This window comes from Lepisosteus platostomus, chromosome 3 (genome assembly GCF_059453375.1).
Source record: "Lepisosteus platostomus isolate fLepPlt1 chromosome 3, fLepPlt1.hap1, whole genome shotgun sequence".
Taxonomy (NCBI): domain Eukaryota; kingdom Metazoa; phylum Chordata; class Actinopteri; order Semionotiformes; family Lepisosteidae; genus Lepisosteus; species Lepisosteus platostomus.
The window spans coordinates 22,645,077-22,669,070 of NC_142613.1; the positions used below are offsets into that span (position 1 = coordinate 22,645,077).

The window sequence follows — 23,994 nt, forward strand, 5'->3', positions numbered from 1 at the left end:
TTTTCCTAAGCAAAAGTGTAACAAACATTAAAGTGCAATAATAACAGCACTATGTATCCATGTCAATGTGAGCAATGGAGAAGTAAAATTAACATGCGTCTATATATCATTTAGTTCTATACCAGGGAAGAGGGCTGTTGTGTACACAGATGAGAAGACACAAAATGCGCTACTGTGCAAAACAAGCACACGGACATCAGTCAGGAGGAACAAGGTAATGTGTTTTTACTTCTTCACCATGGTCATGTAGTTTCACTCCCAGCACTGTCATATGAAATAACTGTGGAAAAGACCTCCTAAGCATTTAGGTTGCTGCATTTTGCTTCAATAATTTTTAACCTTTTAGACGAAGGACACGTTCACCCTTGGTAGAGGTTCAGAGTTTCTTTGATATGTCAAGGTGAGAATTAGATACTTCAGGTATTGTCACGCCCTGCACTCTCCTTTGCAAACGCCATTACATTCCCAAACCCACTGTTTCACAATCTCATTCCAAACTGAACCCATCACATTCTCACAGGCACCATATTCCACAGATTCTCACTCCTGGACCAATTATCCAACCACGTCCCTCTTCCTTCAGTATTCAAAATTCCCACACGCACAAAACCATGCTCACTATTGAGAAACCTCCTTTAGAGTTCTCTAGTGCACGTTTTTGTCTTGTTGGATTTCCTGGATTTTCTGATTTAACTTTTCCCTTTTCGATCTTGTCTCTTGGATTTCGCCTTCTGGATTGTCTTCTTGGTTGGTTTCAGCTCGTTCTGGTTAACTGATCTCTAGCTTCTCCTGTCGACCTTGCTTCTGGATTACGATTTTGGATTGTTTGCCTCTGCATTCTGCAGAATTCAGGGCTATCCCCAGAGAACTACCTGCCAGTTCCACATGACTGATAAAGGGGCAATGAACATGATATGGGGCCTTCTTCCAGTTAGAAATATATAATAATCATCATTAAATGATCTAAGACTACTGTAGTATAAGTTGTCACTTACGGAATAATGAGCAAATTCATCTTTGTAGACTGCAGCTATATTCAATGGCATTTCCTTCATCAATTTTTTCCTTAAAAAAACTGTTTTCCCACATTCCGAATATGGAATGACTCAATGTAAAGAATGCTGGACTTGTAAAAACAAATTGAATTAAAATAATCAATGAAAGTGCTTAAAAGCGTCAACAAATGCCTTCAAAGTACATCACATGGACCCTGATGCAAAGACCCAAATAATCATTTCATGATATTTTACTTTCAAAAGTGAAACATAATCACTTTTGGGACCCATTCAAATCCCAAAAAGGACCGAGGAACTCACTGGAGGTGCTCCCTGGATTTCAAACAGAGTACAATGTAGCCAACGTAGGGGAGAAGATCACAGAGAGCTCTTCTCAGATTGCTCAGAGTCAGCCCCAGGACCCTGTCCTGACTGAAGGAGACAAAGTGGTCAAACAGGTAGGTAGAACAGAGTAAGGAACAGATAACATGGTTATTCTTGCATAGTTGTGTCCGTCTGTCAAAGACAAGCAAACAAAACATGAAGGAGTTGTGCACATCATAAAGCATTTTAAAAGAGTCATTTGAAAAGTTCTTCCACAAATACAGAAAGAAATATCAGAGCACCACTTTTTCAGCTCTTCATACTGTAGGTCACGTTGAGCATAGTTAAACTGCCACTGCAGATTTCTCTGTTCCTACAGTATATTATACTTAGCCTGTAGATAAACCGTAATGTCAGCAGAATGTCAATGATCAGTTTTTTGTATTGTTTTAATCGAGTACTCAGTAGAGATGACATTTTTTAAATGAATAAGAATGTTGGGGAAATTTGTTTACAACAGGCAATGTATTGTTTTACTCATACCTGTATACTATTATGAGAATAATATTACTAACACTATTAAAAATACACAGATTGCATCAATTACTGGTGTACAGTAGAAGCTACTCATACTGTACATAACTCTTTCATACTTTCCCCTACACTGGCTTCAATACAGGGTACCAACCCAGGTTTGACACGTATGAATGAACAGCCATTCCACATTGAGAAGATTTGATTGAATCAGCTTTCTTATGATATACCTTTTCAAGATGAGTGCTTCTGAGTTTTGTGAATGTTAATCTTTATTTCAGGAGACGAAGAAACAGTGGTTTCACACTTTGCTCAAGTGTGTGATACCATGTGTGTACAACAGAAATGACCAAAGGAACCAGAGACTCCTGAGAAGAGAACAAGAATATGATCAAATGACTGATGAAAAAAAAGCACCAGGAGAAATCCATTGAATATGCACAATCTCAAAGAGTATGGGTTTGTGCTAATAGTTCCACTGCTATAGTGAATTTAAGTGAAATGTTTGATTACTTTGACAAGATATGGCTCAATTGAGTGTGAAAGGGAACAAAAGAGGAAATAAAGTGTCTACAGAAAGCGTACACCCCCTTGAACTTTGTGTACACTTTGTTGTGCCAGTGCCTGAGATTCATGCACTTAAATGAGTAACGTTTTTCTTTTACCTACACCTCATACTCTACACTTTTAATGGAAGAAAATGAAATGTCAGAGTTGGATAAAACCTCACAGATGTGAATAAATGCTGGTTCTACCAAGTAACTTGTTTTGACAGCAATTCCAGCTGTGAGTCTGTTGGGATAGGGCTCTACCAACTATGCACCCCAAGATCTGGGAACTGAAAAACTGGTTAAACAGAGAAATATCTAGTGAATGAACACAAGAGGAGGTCTGGAAGACAGCTGTTGCAGGCTGAATGAATGGACCATGAGGCAGGGATTGTCATAGTTTTAACACCCTTTATTCTATTAATAAAGTAAATCAGTTCAAGAACTGCAATGGATTGGCTTACCATCCAGGCTGTATCCCGGCTTGCACCCATTGCTTGTCTGGATAGACTCCGGCTCCCCCTTGACCCTAGGCTGGATAAAGTGATTAGAAAAATGGATGGAAAGATAAGATCTAAAAATTGTTCAGAGTGTTTAACGAAATATAGTAACCACTTACCAGCTTCCAGGGCTGTCTGTTAGCGGCTCTGGGTCTCGTTGTTGTTAACTCTGGTCTCTCGATCTCAGCCCCTCTGCCATCTCTCTCGGAGTCTCAGACCATTGGTTTGTTCCTTCTCTATCTTCAGCCTGGGCCACAGCCTCAGAACTCTACTGCGCAGCATATCCTGCCTGTCTGTGGCTACCTCACACACCTGCGAAGACGGAGCATGCTTTTAAACAGACAGGTGTGCAGCTGTACAGTATTAGAGTAGTAAGGACTGACAGTTGCCTCCTTTTGGACAGAGATTAGACTTCCTGCCTAAAAAGTATTGTGCACATCATTTCTATGAAGTCTCACGTTTACACAATAATAGAAAAAGAAATGATTGCTTTTCAATTTTACAAACATAAGGTCTGGCTAATATGCCTGATTTTCAATCATTGTGTTAGCCACTTGATGAAGGAATACAGGGGGTGATTTGACAGCATGACTAGTTACTTACATGTTCTGTACATTAGTATACTTGATCTATATACTGTATATTGCAAATAAAAAAGGCACTCTACTGCAGACAGTTTAATATTTTGTAGCTTTTCTGACAGAAGAAAAAAATAGTATTGTTTGTATGATAAATCATGATTACCAATTTTTAATCATATCTGAAAACATCCACAATCTGTGCAGAACAAATTTTTTGTTGTATGCATGTATTATTTTCCTATGAAAAATGCTCTACAGTGCAAAGTCTTGAGGGACTTGAGTCCTGTTTTGTTTACAACCTAGTTTTCTCTGTAATTAAAACAATAGTGTTTTGCAACATTTACAAAACACTAGTATTTGAATTTTAGCTATGACACTGATATTTATACCCCAGCATCTGAGAAAAGTACACTAAGATCTTTCATGTCTGTAGCTTGCAGAGTTTAAATCCTGGAGTTTAATCATATTATCTGGATGATATCACCCTTTTCAGCACTGGATGAGTGATTCTGACTGGTCCAGCACACCACTTCACTCAACAACTTCATTTTTCCAAGATGTCTCACATCCCGTTGCTACCAAACTTAGCTTCTCACATCTAACAAAATCAAGAATTGAAAAACCAAATATTTCTTGCCTTGTAACGCCAATAACCTGTTTAAGCACTACATGCTTATTACACATTGTACAAAGTTTACATATCTACATTTCTTTTCTAAAACCATTGTTAAATGGCTGATATTGCTTCATAATTTTTATTGTTTGGATATAGTTCTTAATGTTTTTCAATATATTGAAAAAATGACTATATACTGTACAGTATACATCGAAATTAATCAATTTTCTAACCAGAAATAGCTGATACAGTGTTGTGGGGAGAACGAGAGCCTTTCCCAGCAAGCAATAGGTGCAATGCAGAAATGTTTGTCCACTGCAGGACACACACAGTCACAAGCAAGCATGTATTCACACCAGGGCCAATTTTCCCTCTAGGCAAATTAGCCTACCAGTATGCCTTTGGACTGTGGGAGGAAACCAATGCAAACATGGGAAGAACATACAAACTCCATACAGATACTGTAGCACCAAAGCTTCACAATGTCACGCCCTCTGCAGCCAGAGGGCGCTCCTACTCTATCCTGTCCCTAGTTTCCTGTGCTTTGCTTTCCGGGTCACTCATTCACCTTCGCTCAGCATTGACGTTCGGATGTCCTGAGACCCACTTAGCATCCAGGTCACCCCACGTCTGCTGCCTGAGGGCATTGGTTTCTATACGACTCCTGAACTGCTGAGCCCAGGCTAATCCCCCGTTCCATCGCTTCTCATATGGGTCTTTTTCTGCTCTCCTGCCTCTCCATGGTTTGTCCCTTCCAACATCCGTGACACACAACTGAATCCAAAGCCCCAGCGAGACAGAAATGCTAACCCCTGTGCTGCAATGCTGCCCTACTGTATATTCATAACAATTTCACTAAAACTGGAATTAAAAGCCTACACGTACTCCTAAAAGTGTGTATTTTATCTTTTCGAAAATGCATTTTTTTAAATGAACTTGAGTCAGCATTAACGTGAGGATGGGACTGTGCTGTTAATTTCAGATAGGCACAGATCTTTATTCTTCACAGGTCTGACATGCGTCTTTTCTGTTATTTATTCCTAAACAGACAAAATGTGCACCAAAAACATGATACATTTAAATTAAACAAGTTGTTAACACAAACATCCCAAAACACTGAAAAAAGATACAATCACAATTGCTGCAAACATATCAAAGCATAAAACAGAAAATCAATGTAGAAGTCAAACTCAAACCAGTTAGATACCAAAAAGCAACTGTTGGAATGTTGGAAAAAGCAACATGGAATAAACAGTGGCAGGTTATTTATCACTCCCTTCGTCCTTCCTCCACCGAACACTATAAATACCAAATGCGATATCTCCCTCTCCCTCGCGTGCGACTTTTGCATCCCACCTCCAACCCAACTCCACCTCTGCAGCTACCCCTTGGTTACCTTGTGGGGGGGTCCTGGCCTCCTCGTCCTATGGCCAGGAGGTCAGCCCTCTCTTCGATTTTGGGGCATTTTCATTCCTCGTGAACATATTTGGTAGTAGACTGTACTCATCCAGTTACATGTCAAAGTCTTAATATAAGAAGTTTAGATCTTAAATGGGGATCTGTTTAAATTAGTCATATGCTCCTACTTTAACTAAAATACTCAGATGATTAAAGCATTATAGCTTTCATTTAAAACGTTTTTTGAACAATTTATTGATATATTGTTGTAATACTTTCACCACTTTTAAAAGTATCCTAGTCAGCAGTATCATCCACATTCATCTTTGCTCATAAGGTAATCATTGGGAAATGCAATATCCATCTATCTTCTAACTGCTTTATCCAATGCAAGGTCATGGGGGAGCCTGAGCCTATCTTGGCAAGCAACAGGCATAAGGTAGAACGATACCAGTGAATTGTAAGGCTCACATATTCACACCAAGACCAACTTTTTTAGAAGCCAATTAACCCACCAGTATGTGTTTGGACCATGGGATGAAACCAGAGGGCCTGGAGGAAACCCACACAAATATGGGGAGAACATACAAACCCCACACAGGTAGCACCCCAGGAGTAGGGCCTGGGTCCCAGCACTGCAAGGCAGCCCAAACCACAATATGTTGCTAATAAATTATCTAAATTATAAATGATAAATGATCTAAGCCTATTGAGATGCAGAAATGCAGTAAGTATTTTATTATAAGTATTTAACGAAGGGGAGCTCTATAAGTACGAACTTAATACTGAGCGTGGAGGTGCAGGTGAAGAGCCCTTAAGTAGTGGGTGGTGGGGAGGTGTGATGCAGGACTGGGGACATGGTTGGATAATTAGGATGTGCGTTGGCGTCTGTGGGAAGAAGCAGGGGCCTGTGTCTGATTAGTGGAGGCCGTGACACAATGTTAATCAATGTTAATCAATTCATCTTCTTCTTGTTACTACTTATGAAGTTTGGGGACATGAGAGTGACAGAATTCCATGTCCCATCATGTGCCCTGTGATTCCAGGATAAATTCTGGATTTCTGTGAGTCTTACCAGGAAAAACAGTTTTTGTGATCAAAGATGGATTTCTGAAACTGGTTAAAACCACTTGTAGATTCTTGACTGCAAAACTACAGCATATATATACTGTAAGTAAACTGAGCTGGGGATTTTCTCTGGCATCAGTTTGTATAAGACTTGTCCACATCTGAGGTACAGACGTAATATCAGCCTACAGTTTGACTTACAGGCAGTACAGGGCATTTTATTCCAATAATATGACGGTGAAGAATTATGCTTTGTGTTAAGTCAGGAATTGTCTACTGAATTCAGTTTAATTGTATGACAGATCCTTCGGGTACTAAGCTGAGGTTCAGGATACATTTGTGCTGTGGTTGAAAAGGCACTTATTGTTTCCATTGCAATAAGGTTAAGAGCATGGAATTTCCTAATTGAACTCACAGGACTGAGACCCAATGGCTGTCAGGGTACTTTTGAACTTAAGACTTTCACTGGCTGAAAAAAAGCTGAAAGCATTGCTAAAGATGCAAATGTACTTCTGCCTAAGCCTTTTTGTATTGCATTTTCCTTAAGTGGTGAACAGGATACAAACCATGTTTGAAATAAGGCTGAAGCAGCCTGACATCTTCCTCAGCTTCCTGTGACTAGAAAAACTCACTGCAGTGCTTCGCATTCTCCTCATTTGCAGAACCGACGCTGTTTCTGTGTCTCCACTTCATTGGGGGAGAGAAAGCTGCCTTTTGTAAAAAACACAAATCATGAACTCCTCCAGAATGATTATATCATTGGTGAAAAGCTTTTATCCTTTGTTCAGGCAGAAATATTTCAGATGCACTGCATTTAGCAAAACTGTTTCCTTACATGTAACTGTTTGCTAACCTGATAACTGCATATTATGTGTACAACAGTTCAGTAGCTTCGACTTCCTCTTTATATTTTAGTTCTTAAAGGCTGAAAATGTGTAAAGCATTGTAATAGCTTGGTCAGCTAACAGTGTCCATATAGTACACTGAATGGGCTATAACATAAAGGTACTGTGAACCTGAAAGCCTTTCACTGTCGGATGAATTTCTCTTTGTTTAACGTCTTGTAATCCTCAACATCAGGGAAGCATACTTCAGCTCAGCTCGTGTACAGCACAGTCATTAAATGGAGTTTTTAATGAAAGTTCGGGAGGAATGAAGGCAGCCGCGCTCATTCGACACAGCTGCTGCAATTCTCACTAATCCCGACGTAAGCAACCGGTCTCCATAAATATCAAACGTCACCCTCTCCTCTTCCTCGTTCGTTTTCTGCATCCCTCCCCCACCCCCTCTCCACCTTTGCAGCTACCCCATTGGTCGCATGGGGGTCCTATCCTCCCCGTCCAACGGCCGGGAGGTTGGCCCTCAGCCAAGCGGGTTACGCCAAATCTCCACATCACAATAAACGATTCTAATTTCTCCCAAGCTTTCGGCTGCTGTCATTCCTCGTGAATGGTTATTGTGCTAATAATCTATTCTCCAGTGCACCTCAAATACTGTAAATTGGCTTTAAACTCACCAGGGCTAGTACACTGAAGAGAACTGATGGCTTCAGGAGTGAGGTTATTTATAGAATGTGTACCGTCAGCCTGCTAGCATAACAGAAGGTGCACTGAATATTGAGCAGGGAAACCGAATTACCACCAACAGACACCTGAGGTTTTTTCAAAGACAGATAATAATGAAGCACAACAAATGTATCTGTATGTGTGAACAATGTTTCACGCTAGGGAATTTTTACCTTTATAGACATCTTAGACACACATGCTTGTAGACACCAGCACTCTTTCTGCACAAGGTGGGTTCAAATTTTAACAGGGCAGTCCTTGTGTGCACCTGAATTGATCACGTCCTTAACAGAAGTTTGACAACAAATTATAACAGTAAAAAAGACACAGACTGGTCACTTTTTGTCTTTATTTTCTTTTTCTTAACTTTGGTTGTTTGACACAATAATGTTCTCTGACACAAAGTAAGCTCAGCTTAAAATCAAGATGTTTATAAAAACAAAACTTTTCTTTTGTTTTCCCATTCCTTGAATCATTTTTCTTCTAGATCAGTAAACAGATTTAAACTTTAACCACTTCCTAAATAAATAAGGCAAGCAACTATGGATGCTCTTTGGCTTCCAAATGCCATGAAGCCTTCGTGAAACCATTGCCAGTAGAGGTACAGTATTGTAATAACAGTGCACCAAAAACAAAATATTAAGGGTTTTTGAGACATTTCATGGGACTGGGATACAGTGTAATACATTTTATGCTTTATAATACATCCATACAATTACCATTATTATTAGAACCTTTTATTAATTTATATATTAAATTTTTATTAACGGTATTTACTCTTTTACTTTTTTTTATAGCCCTTTCCGGTCCCTAGGCACACATATACAATAACTTAAAATGTATCAGTTAATCTAAAAGTACAGCTTTAAGTCCAGAGTCCAGAAGCTCATAAATCAAGTCAGCATTTTGAGGCATTTTACTTTTTATTTGTTTACAAATCACAGACTTCCTATTTCATTGTCTTATTGTCATTGTCAAAATACTGTCATGTTCACGGTAAAGGATAATTCTAGCTTCTGCAACACATGTATACAATTACAACTTACACAAGAGTGCAGACCTGACATATCGAGTGTGTTCAAAAGAACTACTGTGGACATCCATTGTTTGAAAATCAGGTAGAGTTTATTGTTGTTTGTTTGATGAGATGCAGCCATGAAATTGCTTCTTTCCTTTCCCATGACCAAAAAATGACCCACGCTGAGAAAGAATTGGCACAGAACAACAAAGAGTCACGTTACTGAGAAACAGAAGGCCCCATGAAAGGCCGCAGTATCCATCCATCTATTGTCTAGCTGCTTTATCCAATACAGGATTGAAGAGAAACCGGTGACTATCCCAGCAAACAATGGCCACAAGACCGAACATCCACACTCTGGAGGGGATGCCAGTCCATCACAGTGCACATAAAGACAAAAATACACACACACACCAGGGACAGTTTTCCCAGAATCCAATTAACCTATGGACTATGGGAGGAAACCCGTGTGAACACGGGGAGAACATAAAAACTCCATGCAGACAGCACCTCAGGTCTGGAATTGGACAATGGGCCCCAGCTCTGTGAGGCAGCAATTCTACCCACTGCACAACTGTGCCATCTTTGGCCTCACAAAATATATATATTATCATTTATATATGCAGTATATAGTATTTGGAGAGCTGATGACACAGTTTGTGACATTGGCACCACACACACATGGGAGGAGAGTGCTTTATACATTCTATGAATTGGGATCTGAAATTTTGGTTGCATTTTAAATCAACTGCTTTTTGTTCAGATAATCAAGCTCAAGCAGTTTGCCTCATGCACAATCCACCAATTCTGTTGCGCTTGTGTGCACTCCTAGGGTCAACTGGGTCATAACACACAGTGTGAGGAGTAACTCTTGTTACTAACATAGGCAATGGAGTGATACATACTCCCTGTGTAATTAAGGCAGAAGGCTACTATAGCATTTTTAACCCTGGAGCAACGGGTATGCACCCAGGTATATTTGAGGCAAAACTCTAATGACAGTTTTGGGGTTTGGGACAGTGTTAAGTATTGGATTAGGATAATATACTCGGATGTATATGCTTATATAGACCAATAATGAGATCTTATGACCAATAATAGCCCCAAAGCTTATATGAATAACTTGTTCAGCTACTTGATCATTACAGTGTAGTCAAGCAAGCAACATAATTAAACATTTATAAAATATTTTTATTCAAACCTCTAGCTATTGTCACTGGAGCCGGTTCTGACTCCCCTGAAGTGTGTTGTAAAAGACCCTGTGCATCTGGAGAAGCACATCAGGTAAGGGTCAACAGACAGGGGGCAGTGGCAGTGGTGATCCGGTGCACGGGGAAAGGGAGCAGGTAACGAATCCAATGGAGGTCCAATAGGGTAGTTCGGGCGCAGTCCAATGCCCAATGCTGGGAGGTCCTTCCGAGACAAAGACAGTTAAAAACAGGAGCACAGTAGATAAAAACATAACAGAACTGGGCTCTCCAAGCCCCTGGCTCAGAGGTTAGGACGTCTGGGGATAAGGCCTTACCTTCGGACTGGTTGTCTTCCAAAGCTGAGCCCGGAACTGCGGAGATCCTGGGCTTAAATATCACAAAGGGGGACAAGAAGCAGGTGAAGGTACTTAAACTAAACATAATACAAAAAAGGGAGGAGCGCCCTCTAGAGGAGGGATGACGACGATGACAGCGATGTTGCTTTAGAAAGTGAATATATTCAAAACGGGCAGCGTGTTTGGTGAAATGGTTAGCATTGCTGCCTCACAGCACTGGAGGCCTGGGTACAATTCCAGACCTGGGGTGCTGTCTGTGTGGAGTTCGTATGTTATCCCCATGTGTGCGTGGGTTACCTCTGCTCTGGTTTCCTCCAACAGTCTAAAAAACATACTGATAGGCAAACTGGCCCTGATGTGACTGTGTTTGTATCTGTCTGCCCTATTATGGACTGACATCCCCTCCAGTATGCGTCCTGCTTTGTGCTCATTGCTTGCCTTCTCAGGCAACCCTGAGTGGAAAGAAGGAGTTAGGAAATTATTGGATGGCTATACTCAAAACTACCTCTAATTCCATATCACACCTATACCCTTCATTTTATGTGAAAATGAAGGGTTTATGTATCGGTTTTACCTCAGCTTTTATGAAAAAGGAATAGTGTAAGGAGATTTCTGTACCTTAATCCTTCATTGAAAACTCAGATGAAATCGGTGGCTCACAAGGACATACTAGGTATGTGGAGAAATGTAATAGCCCTCTTGGATTCACAAATGTAAGCTAAATCTCTGTAATGTGTCTGGGATCAATAATATTTAGAGCCCTTTCAAGTTGTATTCCTTCCATTACCTGCATTTCCTCTGTGTAGGACACTGTAGAGGGTTTCAGCAATAAAACCAGGAAGTGCAGGAAAACCAATCATATCTTCTACTTCGAGTTATATTGGGAAAACGTACCAGGATTTTATTTTTAGTCCCTCAGATGTATTAAATTTCTCCTCTGAGAGAAGGAATGGAAATCATTTATATAACCGTAGCTGAAAATATGGTATATGTATTAGATATCTAAAAAAAAAACTCTGGGAGACTGAGAATATAGTAAAAAAGTTCAGACCTGCAACTACCTTTGTTTTAGTTCTGTGCCTGCAAGTATTCTAGTCATCTATCCAGTTTCTGATTTATAACTGATTTATCCAATAGAGCCTATCCTAGCAAGCAATAGGCACAAGGCAGGATACATCCTGGACAGGGGGCACAGAGAGCACCTGAAAAAACCCACTCGAACATGGGATCATAGCAAACTCCACGCAGATAGCACCCAGATCCGTAATTACACCCAGGGCCCCAGCACTGTGCCACTGCACTGCCTAAGTAAGAATTATATTCATATGATATATTGAGATAGAAAATCAGAGTTAAACTATTTTTTAAAATTCTTCACTAAATTCTCAATGAAGGAAAAAAACATGACTGCACAGATTCATGAAAGTCATAAAATGCGCTTTATCGTCCATTTATATGGATATACAGAGCTGCATATTTCATGAAAGAAAGTGTAATCAGATTAGTATTATAGCACAAAATTTAACAATTCTACAGACTTTGAAGTTACTAATCAACTGGACTACGGATTTTTAAGTTACCAATCTTATAATAATTCATACCAGTTAGGCTTTAACATTTTAAAGTATATTCACATTTACAATCATTGTCAGTCTTCATGTTTAGTGTTTTAATACTTGAAACCATTTTACGTGTCTATGTATGTCTTCAATTTTTTACCTTGTCACCTGTTTGCAATATACTGTACTGTATACTGTACTGTACATTTGATTAAGAAGGTGTCATTCCTAGTGCTCCAGAATGACTCAGCTTATAACAAGTGTAGGTTCAGTGTGCCGTGGTTTTTGCCTTATATCTCATAGAAACATTAGAAACATTTTTTAGTCTTGGTCGCCTAGTAAAATACTTAAGATAACATACTCATCATTCTGTATATTGTTTTGTACAATGGGCCAGTTCTCACTTAATAAATTAAGATGAAGAGTGCTGATGTATTATTTTAGCTGTTTCTTCACGTTATTAAACATACACATACTGTACGTAGTAAATTTTAAAGCAATACAAAACTGATCATTCAAGTATACTAATTTTCACAGGATATCTAGATTTGACCGTTTCCAACTGAAGGTGCTATTTCTAAAATAGTAGGGAACAAATGAAGATCCCAATTGTAAGAATCACAGTCCCAGAGATAATTCATTTAAACAGCATCCTGTTCCCACATAATTATCCTGACCATTGCCTGGAAATAGAAGTTTAGTTTGAAATAAATAATAATCCTGAAGTTATTTATTAATTCTGCATTTAAACCAAATTATGCTCTCCCCATGTGAATTCACTGGGATGGAATGTCATATAAGTGCGATTTCAGTCTGCTCTAAAGTTAAAGGTCCTTATCATTAAAATTCCTGATCAGCCGCTATTGTCCTATTCCCCCTCAGGACAGTCTTGCTCTCGACAAGGATCGGTCATTGTGGCTGTCTTGAAATGGGATCCCCCTTCATTAACATTCTGGGTTTTCTGTTCAGGACATTAGCTTTTCTGTCTTCATGGAATTTGCTTTAGGGCTTATTTTTTAAGAAATCAGCATTGACAAGAAATCAGGAAGATGAAAGAAAAGGAAAAGAGAGGTTCACAATGGGACTGGAGCGTGAGAAGGCAGTGGCGTAGAAATAGAAAAGAAGGATTTCATTTTTTTTCTAAGTTTCTGAAATAAGAGCCTGTTGTGTTATTTTCAACATATATATTCCCATGGTCAGGGTACCGAATTTATACCAAGACCAAATGTCACTGTGAGTCGCAGGGCATCCGTGTGGTAAATGGAATGCTGATAAAATCAATGAGTGCTTAATGGATTTCAGCTCAGTTTCTTTCTTTTATAAAGCATAAGAATATTTGAGCTGAAGTGAATTAAATTTCTAGAAAAGTTATAAAAATAAAAATGCTCCAAGAGGTATAGGGCTTTTTAGACATGCCTTAGTCACTGTTTCTTTCTGATTTTCATTACCATCAAAAATATAAATACTTGAAATACAGTATAAAGCACAAAACTATTAGCAAATTATTAGCAAAAAATTAAACAGTGACAATAATCACAGACTGATTTATCAAACAGGACATAGGTCTGATGTTGACCCGATGTTGTTTTCTTTAATTTTGAGTAGGAACAAACTAAAGAAGAAATGTGAATGATGAATTTCATGTTGAAAATAGAGCAAAACGTACCTTTCAAGTACTGTATCATTTAAAGTCAAATTCCACTTAGGAATATAGGACTTGAGAAACCTCTAGGGCTTTTTTTTTAAAGTAAGCTTAAAACAGAAAAGTGAAGTGTGAAGTTAACTGGCATTGAAATACAGAGGAGTATTAGTGATCTCTTAACATGTTGTTTTCCAGCTCTGGTCCTGGAGGAATACTTTGAGTTCTTAGTCACAGGCTAATTGGCTTAATTTTCCTGCGGGACATTGATTTAAATTTACTTCCTGGTCTTAAACTGTCAAATGGGAATTTTAATTGGTAACAACTCTGAACTAATGTCTGAGTTTGAGAGCTACCCGTGCTCATGTGTGTAGCGTGAAATGTAAACAACCAGACCTCTGCAGGAGGAAAGAAAAGCTCACTGTGAAAGTGTTGCATACTGTACAACAATTGCCAAAAATGGGCATCTTAAAGAAATCAAGTTATAAATAAGACTCAGCAAGTTACGTAGAGGATGGTTAAAGTTATACATGCTGAAGTTGTTGAAAACAACTTGTATGCTGTCTTGTGCCCGAATGAGAGTTGTACCAGCAAAAAAGATGTGAGCCATCTCTTTGGCACATGAAAAAAAAAGAAGAGACAAATTTGTAGCTGAGACATGGCATGGAAGAACTATGCCTCCACACACTTAACATATGTTCTATAATCATAGAACAAATTGGCCAGTATTTTGTAATTGTTTGTACAACATCCTTTCACAATGAATAACCACATCCAGGAATCTGATGTTTTGCGAATGTTTATTGTTACATCAGCTCCGCTGTGATGCTGCGGTGTGTGTGTGCAGCTCTACTGGCCACAGGCCATGCCCTTGTCCTGCACTGACTGCTGAGCAGACAGGATATGCAGATCACCTGGGTGGAGTGAGAGGTCACACTGCATCAGGTGCTCTAGGATATTTAAACCCCTGTCAGTTTCTCCTCAGCGATCCAACATTATTCCAATCCCAATCCACTACCTGGGACTTCCCAGCCGGCTCCTGCCTGTTCCTGCTTCCACGACATGCCAAGATTCTGCCTTGGATACCCCCCTCTGTTGCTGTGTTTTCCAGGATGAGGCAGCCTGCTGGTGTGGCAGTGTGGCTGGGGACTCTGCGCTGGCTCCAGGCCTCAGCGGGTGCACTGCTCGGCCTGGTCCAGGGCACGCCTTTTATAGCCTGTCCTGGTCTTGGCCCGGTCTTGGGAGGAAACCCCTACATTGAAGGGTGCAAGCTCCGCTCAGCCCAGCTCCTGACACACTTCCGGTTGGCCACCCTGACAATGTGCGTCCTGTCCAGTCATGCTCCAGGTGCAGACCAATCTGCCCTGACTTGCACTCTGGATTACAGCTCAGCTCCAGACCCGGGAGTTTCCCCCTCTCCTCACTAGGGACTCTGCACCTGTTCCAGCGTCCAGTGGGCCTACTGCACTGCCTCGTCCCTAGCGCACTTGAATTTGAACATTATTGCCATATGTAACCAGTACATGTACCAGTAAAATGGAATTCTTATTTACAGAAAGTCTCTCGGTTGTAAAAAAAATGTAAAACACTAAGTGCAGACAGTGCGTCAAGACAATATACAAACAAACAGTAGACAATGTACTAGTAAACCAGTAAACAGTTCGAATGTAAACAATGCAGAGATGTAAACCATGACTGCAGATGTGCAATAAATAAAATTATAATGAGGTAGGTGGTGTAGGTGTGGTCCAAGGGGCATGGACAAATGTGTTCACCAATTGCACTGCTTGTGGATAAAAGCTACAGTATTGAAGAATCATGCCCGGGGTGAGTTCTACCACGGCAGTGGTCCTCATAGAGCTGTTTAATCTCTGTGAGACCACAGCCGATGATCTTCTGGGCCACATTCACCATTCTCTGCAGTGCCTTTCTCTCTTGAGAAGAGGTGTTGCCGTACCACACGGTCATCCCATTGGTGAGGATGCCCTCGATGGTAGAAGTTCACCAACACAGGTACTGGCACTGCTCCATTCTGCTGGCTGTTATTTTTATTATGTTTGTAACGTACTGTCTACATTTTGTGGTGTTGTCTGCCGTGCTGTGTTGTCTGCTGTTTCAGCTTATGTCCTGAGAGATCGGCACGAATAAGAATTGCAATGTACATCATATGGCAATAAACTCCTCTACTACTACCCTAATCTACTACTCTGCCCTGACAGCTCGTGCTTGGTGAGGTGTCTGGAAGAGACCCTCCTGAGAGTGTGGGCCCCATTCAGCTTGGTTGCTGATGCACCTCCTAGGGGACTGTCCCAACGATGTATGTCCTGTCCGGCCAGGCTCCAGGTGCAGACCAACCAGCTCTGCCTTGTCCTTGACCCTCTGTCCAGTTTCTTTCCCAAAGTGGAGTCCATTCTGCAGAGCACTGGCCGCTACCTCTGGACTATAACCCCCTTGCTTTTGGGTCCTTAACACCCCCCTGCCTGCCCTCGCCTTCCTAGTGGGCATCGCGTTGTAACATATATTGAGTATGTGAGTGTAAGAAGTTTAAGTTTAACCCACTTAGTAAAGAGGTAGCCTTCTGGCCATAGGACAAGGAGGACCCAACCCTCCTTCGGAAAGAGGAGTTAACCAAGTGGTAGCTGCAAAGATGGAGATGGGGTGGAGGTGATATGAGGTAAAAAAAATGCGAGGAACAGTGAGTGCAAGACATAGATATGGGCAGTACAGTGATTTAAAACAGCTGGGTCTTGTCTGACATTATCCCTCCCAAACCTCAGTTACGAACTTCCATTTTTTATTTTAGTAACCTTTATACAGTCCTGTTTTTGATACAAATGGTCAGTCACTTTTTGCTAACATTTTTGATTTGTTGTTGAATTTGAGAGAATGCAAGATTTATATGGTTTTAATCTGAAACTTAATTCCATGGTGTTTATTATCTTTGGAAATGTACTGTATATGTATAACAACTTTAAAAATACCCCCAAATAAATGTTTGGAAAACATTAAAAATGAATCTGAAATGAATTTGGGATGAGCATATTTTTACTTTTCTTGGTATTCAGTCAGAGATGGGAAAGCTGAATTTTCTCAGTCCCGCAGTGTAAACATATGGCCGATTCTGATGTAATATGGCATAACCAGTAATCACAGTCATCTGTGAAGTCTTTAATTGTTAGAAACGATCCAGAAGATGTGGCCTCAATTTTTTCATCTTAGAAACTTTTCTGTAGCTAAATCTTTCGGAAATTTCTTTAGAGTGAAATCTATTATTTTTTGTACTGATATATGTTATATGGATATACAATATATGCATATACACATTATGTATATGTACTGTAATAACTTATCAGTATTACTTTTGGAATATAAATATAATATTTAGTATTTAATTAATAAACTATTAATAATATTATTTTCATTTCAGTAGTATACTGTGTAGTACCTGCCCTGTATGACTGTACTATGTACCTGCCCTGTATGACTGTACTGTGTAGTGCCTGTTTTAGTATGAGTTTCATTTTTTATAAAGTAACAAAACAAAGATGAAAGAATGTCTAACAAAATTGTTAACATTGACAAGAAATGTTTTCAGTTTGCCTACTCAGGCATGAAGTCCTTTTATTTCATTCATGATAGTAGTGATGTTTATTTACAGACTTACAGACTGTAATTTAAATTCTAACCTTGAAGAAAATAACATATTGTCTCACTAATTTAAAATCTGCTAACATCCTAGCTGTGCTCGACACAACTACAGGCACATAATGAAACAAACAACTTGCAGTAATTACCCTTGTCCCGATTTTGAAAACAAAAATATATTACAGTAATGTACTGTGCAGATTGATGAACACGGTATGCCATACAGCTATTGCTTCTTTTTAATTGAAATATGAAAAGAGAAATGGCCTGTACTAACCTTGTAATTACGTTTCTCAATATATTTTTGCAGAGATTGCAGAATCTCTTGAATGCCTTTAAATTTAATTTGATCGTCATATTGTTTATTGCTTGGAGTACTGGATATTAACTTACTTGTCATAAATGTTCACCAACAGGTCTCCAGGTCCTGTCCTAGCTTCTGCACGTACTGAGTGCTGACTGAATATATAAAGTTAGTTTTCCAATTCGGTCAATTGTAGCATGAAAGCTATTGGAACAAATATTTATCCTGGTGTCGGGGCCAAATTCCCCCCCTCGGCCTTTACCATGGTCTCCAAATTGTCCCCATGTATGATTGGCTTGCACTTGCTCTGCGATGGACTGGTGCCCCGTCCAGGGGCAGTTAGGTAAATGACATATCATGACAAATAGGACTTTAGAGGTGTCCCTGAGTGATCCTAAGTGGACCTTAAACCAATCTTAAACATAACTGAAGGATTTGCGTCAGCTCAATGTAAGCACTGCCTGTGTCCATTTAGATGGTTTTAGATGAAGTGGTTTGAATGCATGGAAAGTCTTGGTGCATAACAGCGTGATTTAGATTTGTGTTCAGCATACACTGCCATTGATTGTGGGAACGTATCCTTCAGTATTCCACTTGTACTGTATGTGCTATAAAATTCATTGCTCCACAGTCTAGAATTCGTTGGAAAAAGCTAGCTAACTGTATTCCTGCCATGTACACTAATGGAAAAGAAAGCAATTTGAAAGCATTCTCATGCATACTGTAACTTGGTTACTTCACAATCTGAGGGATTCCTTGAGGAATTTATCCATACCAACCTGGAGTTTCTACCAATTCTTGATATAAACAATATCTGGTCATGTGTTTTAATATCTACATTGCATCTCCTTGTATATTGTACATGAACATATTTATTTGTAAGTCTTATGTATGCTTTTATGTTGCAGTGGAAATGGTACAATAAATCACTACTTGCTGTTTCTGAATGAGGTGTGAGTTGTCGAGGAACCAGGTTCTGCTGGTGATAGAAACCAGGTCAGAGTCATGAAACATTTGAAATATTTTAATCACCTTTTAAATAACATTTCAATAACTCATACCATTGATTGCTAAACTATATCTATTGGTTCCACTGTTCTGACTGTTCACTATGCACCACATATATAAGTCACCAAGTAATTTTTGGTCTGTTTGTGAATTCCTAGATCACACTTTCCTTTAAGGAATTGTTCCCACATTTTAAATAATAAGGTAAACCTCTTTTATCTCAATAGGCATGCTATCCATTTTCCAAATTTAGCATAATTTAAAATTATTTTGTAAACATTGTGTGCTGGAAAAGGCTATAAAAGAGCTTTCTGAAGTGCCTTTGCTGAGAAGCCCATCTTGATAATGCTTTTGTATATTTCTGAGTCTTACCTTTAAAAGTTGTTGTTAAAAAATCAAAAATGTATTTTCAAGGTTATTAAATGAATAATCAGATTGCCATCATAAACAACAGCAGCCTTGAGAAACAATACAAAAATGGGAAACCTGTTAGGCCTACAAGCTTTTGATTGATTGAACTTAACCAAAGAGAAATGTTTTGTTTTGTTAACTATGTTGAGTCTTTAAAAGGGTCATGGAATCAGCACTGACTAGTTAATTAATGAACTAGTATGTACCATATTGAAATAAAATGAAACATTGGACCTAAGGAAATACAGTAAAAAAACAAACAAAAAAAAAGGGGTTAAATGTTTGAACATCAGGCATCAACTCTTAAAGGTTTACAATTCAGCAAATTCCCTTTGAAATTCACCCACAGCCACAACCTGACTTTGTTGTTTTCCTCACCTCTGTTTGTTCTATTTTCAAAGGAGTCCCAACAGTCAGTCCATACCAGCCTTCCTGCATTGGAATTTTGCTCTGGTAAAACTGGCTGTAGATCTCCTTGGTGAGCATTTCAAAGGCAAGGTCCACGTTTGTGTTGTCTTTGGAGGAGACCTCCAGGTAACCGGTCATGTCCAGCTCCTTGGCCATGTCCTCTGCCTCCTTTTTACTCACTGTCCTTTGTGCTTCAAGGTCGGCCTTGTGCCCAATCAAGCTGAAGACCATGGTGGCGGGTTTGACATATTCTACGACTTCCTTGTGCCAGCTCCTCACTTGCTCGAAGGTCTTCCGTTGGGAGATGTCGAACACCAGGAGGCAGCCCACCGAGTTCCTCATGTAGGATTTGGAGATTGATCTGCGTTCCAAACAGACTTGGTGAACATATGAACAAGATGGAGTAAATTCCTAATAAAGTGATGAAACTATGTTGCTTAAAGCAAAATAAACAAAAATTACAAAGGAGCAAAAAGTGAAGACTGAAACACAGATGCATGTGTGTGTTGTTTTACACATAATTACTAAGTATGTTTTATTACTAGTTACAGTTGTGATCTGCAGAAACATTTTTCCTTTAATTATATGCATTAGAAACAGATTTAAAGGGATACAAATATACAAAATATTCTTTAAAATGTAAAATATAGGCAACATTTCGTGCCTCGCAGTGCTGGGTCCCCGGTTCAATTCTGGACCTCAGTTGTATCCGTGTGGAGTTATGTACAGTACCTTCTGTGTTTGTGTGGGTTTCCTCTAGGTGCTCTTTTTTCCTCTCACAGTTAAAAACATACTGCTAATGGCTTCCGGGAAAATTGATCTTGTTGTAAGTGTGTTCATGTCTGTGTCCGTGTGTGCCCTGAGATGGACTAATGTCCCATTCAGAGTGTGTTCCACTTTGCGCCTGTTGCTTGCTGAAATTGCTCCGGCACCTCAGTTACCCTGAGTTTGATGAAGCGGTTAGAAAATGGATGGATGTAAAATATTCTAAAAGTCCAAACTAAACAAAAATATATTTGGTACTTCGTATTAAACATTGCTGTTCTGTCCGCCTTGTTAAAATGTCACCCACCCACCAGGCCTAAAATTATACATGTGGTTTGAATTGGTTATATTAGACAGTGGAAGCAGCAACTGTACAGGACCTGATGAAAAATGTGTTAATGACCATCTTCTCTGAAACTGCATTATTCTGTACGGTATATCCTTGTTTTTATAACTTTTAAAACCTTTTGAACCTTGTTTTAGTGTGTTACAAAGTCTTAATGAATGTGTTTTAATTAGTTTCTGTAGAGTAGCTCCATTTCATTTATTTATACAGTTAATGAGTCTGTAATGAAAACTACATTATACAAGAATGCTCTTTGAATTTTAGTCTGCAAATTCGTACCTGGGTTTTTAAAACATTTTTTAATGCATTTTAACCAAGCAGTACAAACATGGTATCCAAATCGAAATACAATAGTATCTTGTAAAAAATATTACCCTTTTCTCTTAACTTTTGCACAGTGATGTATGAGTTGAAGGAATCTGCAGTTATTTTTTTCTGTCTCAACGCTTTAATGAGTGTCAATTAAAAGGTAAATAGCATTTCATGGTTGGTTTTTTTTTGTTTTAAAGCAAATTTCTGTATCAGCTTGATGATGTTTGGGTGACATGCTGCTGTTCAGTTAGTACTTACCTGAATCTTTCCTGCCCAGCTGTGTCCCAAAGAAGGAGTTTTATCAGCACCCCAGGGTCAAAGTCTAGGTGTTTGACTTTGAAGTCAATGCCCAGTGGAGACTTCCTGGACTCGTCAAAGGTACCCTCAGTGTACCGATGCAAGAGAGACGATTTCCCCACGGCAGAGTCACCCAAGATGACGATGCCAAACCTGAAGTTCCATGAAATCTCCATTGCACTCACATTAAAGGAATTAGAGAAATATCTGCAAGTGCAGACTTGTGTTTCTACGCACCTTAAAATGCACTCTTCACACTACTTTGAACATACATCCAAGTCAGTCTCTTTCTTTCTGTATCTGTGAATTTCTTTAAGGATTTGTCTGTATTCCTACAGAGCCCTGTGTCTTAGATATATTTAAAGGAAATTGTGAAAGGCACCGTTTACACCTAATCGGTGTGGCAATTACTGTTGCTGAACGGTCAGGCAGGTCTAACTTGTTTAACAACAGTTGGTAAAAAAGTTAGAGTAAAAAAACAATTCTGGTAGGTAGAAAGAAAACAACTGCAAACTATTTGCAGTGCCACTGAGGCAGGCACTAAATGAAAAGCAGTAGATTATGTTTAATAAATAGGACTACACTCCATGTGTAGTCCATGTGCTGATGTGCTGATGTACAAACAAAGACAGAAATTTCCCATTTTACCAGTGCTCTAAAAACGTACCTGCCACTGCCTTATCATTCCATCCAGTGTTTTCTCAAGTGAAATACAAAGCATTTCTGGAGACAAGCAAACATCTAGGTTTCTGACAATCAATTAAGACAATTGTGCTGTTTCCAGGAAATATCAGAAAATATCTTTTTAGACGTATCCTAAACTGTTTCCCTTTCTAAACAAATATTCGTGTCATTATAAAAATGAATGTCAAGGGCATCAACATCCATTTGTATACCCAGAAAACAGACAATGCTTTAATAATTCAGATTTTGGAATAAAGTTTTTATGTGACTACAATATTAAATAATAATGGAAATTGAAGAATCCATTTTTGTGATGTTTAAGTCTCACAGCTCAGTTTAAGTCATTATGTTCAACAAGTGTTTTTAAACTACGTATCACAATTATGAATGTAACCTCCTTCGCAGTTGCCTATATGTACTGTATAACTCACTCTTTTGTTTTTCCTCCTTTTGCCCATCCTTTTCTTTTCCTGTTCAACTGGATCACCTGGTTTCAAACTACTGATGGTAAGATTCCTCAGTTATTCCTGTTTGCTGATCAACAGCCGATTATTGTGCCCCTGAGAATCAGAAGTAATTCTTTCATTGCCAGTTAGTGTAAAGTCATTAATGCCTTTAATGTTGAGCTTCAAATATTGATTGATTCTATTTAGAACAGCTGTGGTTCTAAGCTCTTTAATACTTTAACCTTTCTTCAGTACAACTGATACAGAGCTCTAACGTGATACAACAAAATCTTGAAGCTCTTGTTCGTTGGAACATTTCAATTTACCATCTCTCAGCATGTATCTGCAATACTTACAGTTGAGATTCAGTTGCTTGTCCAGCACCCTTTTCTTTATAAAACAGGATAAATGATAGGTTTCTCTTTTGTATGTGTGCTTACAGCTGTTTCATAAAAATGCTCAATATCATGGATGTCTTATGTGCTTCTTATTTTCCTGTTTAGCATTATAATATCTATTGTATTTCTAACGTGAGTATGTTTTCAAGCAAGCATTCATAAATGAGAAATGAATGATTTCATCAGTGAAAAAAACAATGAAAACAATGGTAGCCTAGATAAATTAAAATTAATGCTTCCAGAGCGCCCATTTATATAAGATACTGAGTAAAAGTCATAGGTATTTGGGATCACTGTCCCTGCTCTATACTCTATTCAGCTGAGCTGTTGTATTGTACTGTATAACAGCAGCTGATGGGAAAAAAAAACTTGTTATAAATTGCTTTACAAAAATATCTTGTAAAAAGAAGCATTTTCTAGGATATTGATCAGCTGACCAAAGAAGTGGTTGTTTCTGTGGATCTACTGCTGAGATCCATGGAGACAGAGGAGGAACCGGATTACCCTGGAAGACAGCAGCTGATGATATGGGGCTCTATGAAGCTTGTCACCATCATGAAGATTTTCTTTGGGTTTCTATTGTGGGATGGATAAGGGAAGGCTTCCTATAAAAACACATACAGTATGTAACAAAGTGGTGAAACCCGTCAAGTTCCACATTTGTTTGTATTCAGTTCAAAACAGTCTAGTCTGCATGGATTCCAACATACAGTATAGTACTGGCGAAAACTGCTGAAATAACAAATCAGTTCACAAGTCCTACCCACACATGGTTCTCACACATGAACAAACACGATCCTAGATGTGTTCCCAGCAACCTGAGTCTTGGTGATGACTGTTAATTACTGATTTTCTGTGCTTTTTTTTAAAAAAAAAAAGAGTTTTAGGTTTTTTACAAGTTAATTGAAAATGTCTGTAGACCTTATATATTTTAAAAAGCTTTTAACGAATGGAAAACAATATAGTACAGTATTATATTGGCAGTATCTTGACATTAAAAACAGATATTTCACATGGCTATGTTGTGGTATTTTAATAGGTTTTACAGAGCACTTATTACATTTAAAGTCTGAGGATTG

General features: G+C 38.9%; 1 protein-coding gene and 1 long non-coding RNA gene across 2 annotated transcripts; one reads left to right on the plus strand and one right to left on the minus strand.

Moving 5' to 3' along the window:
* Window positions 1–886: 886 nt before the first annotated feature.
* On the plus strand, window positions 887–2,437 carry LOC148674644 (uncharacterized). Its single transcript, XR_015935361.1, has 2 exons — window positions 887–1,453; window positions 2,135–2,437. It is a non-coding gene; the product is annotated as an uncharacterized LOC148674644 (long non-coding RNA).
* A 16,412-nt stretch (window positions 2,438–18,849) lies between these two features.
* LOC148674645 (ras-related protein Rab-39A) lies at window positions 18,850–21,786 on the minus strand. The gene is made up of 2 exons (XM_088624961.1): window positions 21,349–21,786; window positions 18,850–20,028 (listed from the first exon to the last, which is right to left on the minus strand). Exons 1-2 carry the CDS (start codon window positions 21,561–21,563, stop codon window positions 19,599–19,601), a joined length of 645 nt encoding a protein of 214 aa, XP_088481087.1. The 5' UTR covers window positions 21,564–21,786; the 3' UTR covers window positions 18,850–19,598.
* Between the last annotated feature and the right edge of the window lie 2,208 nt (window positions 21,787–23,994).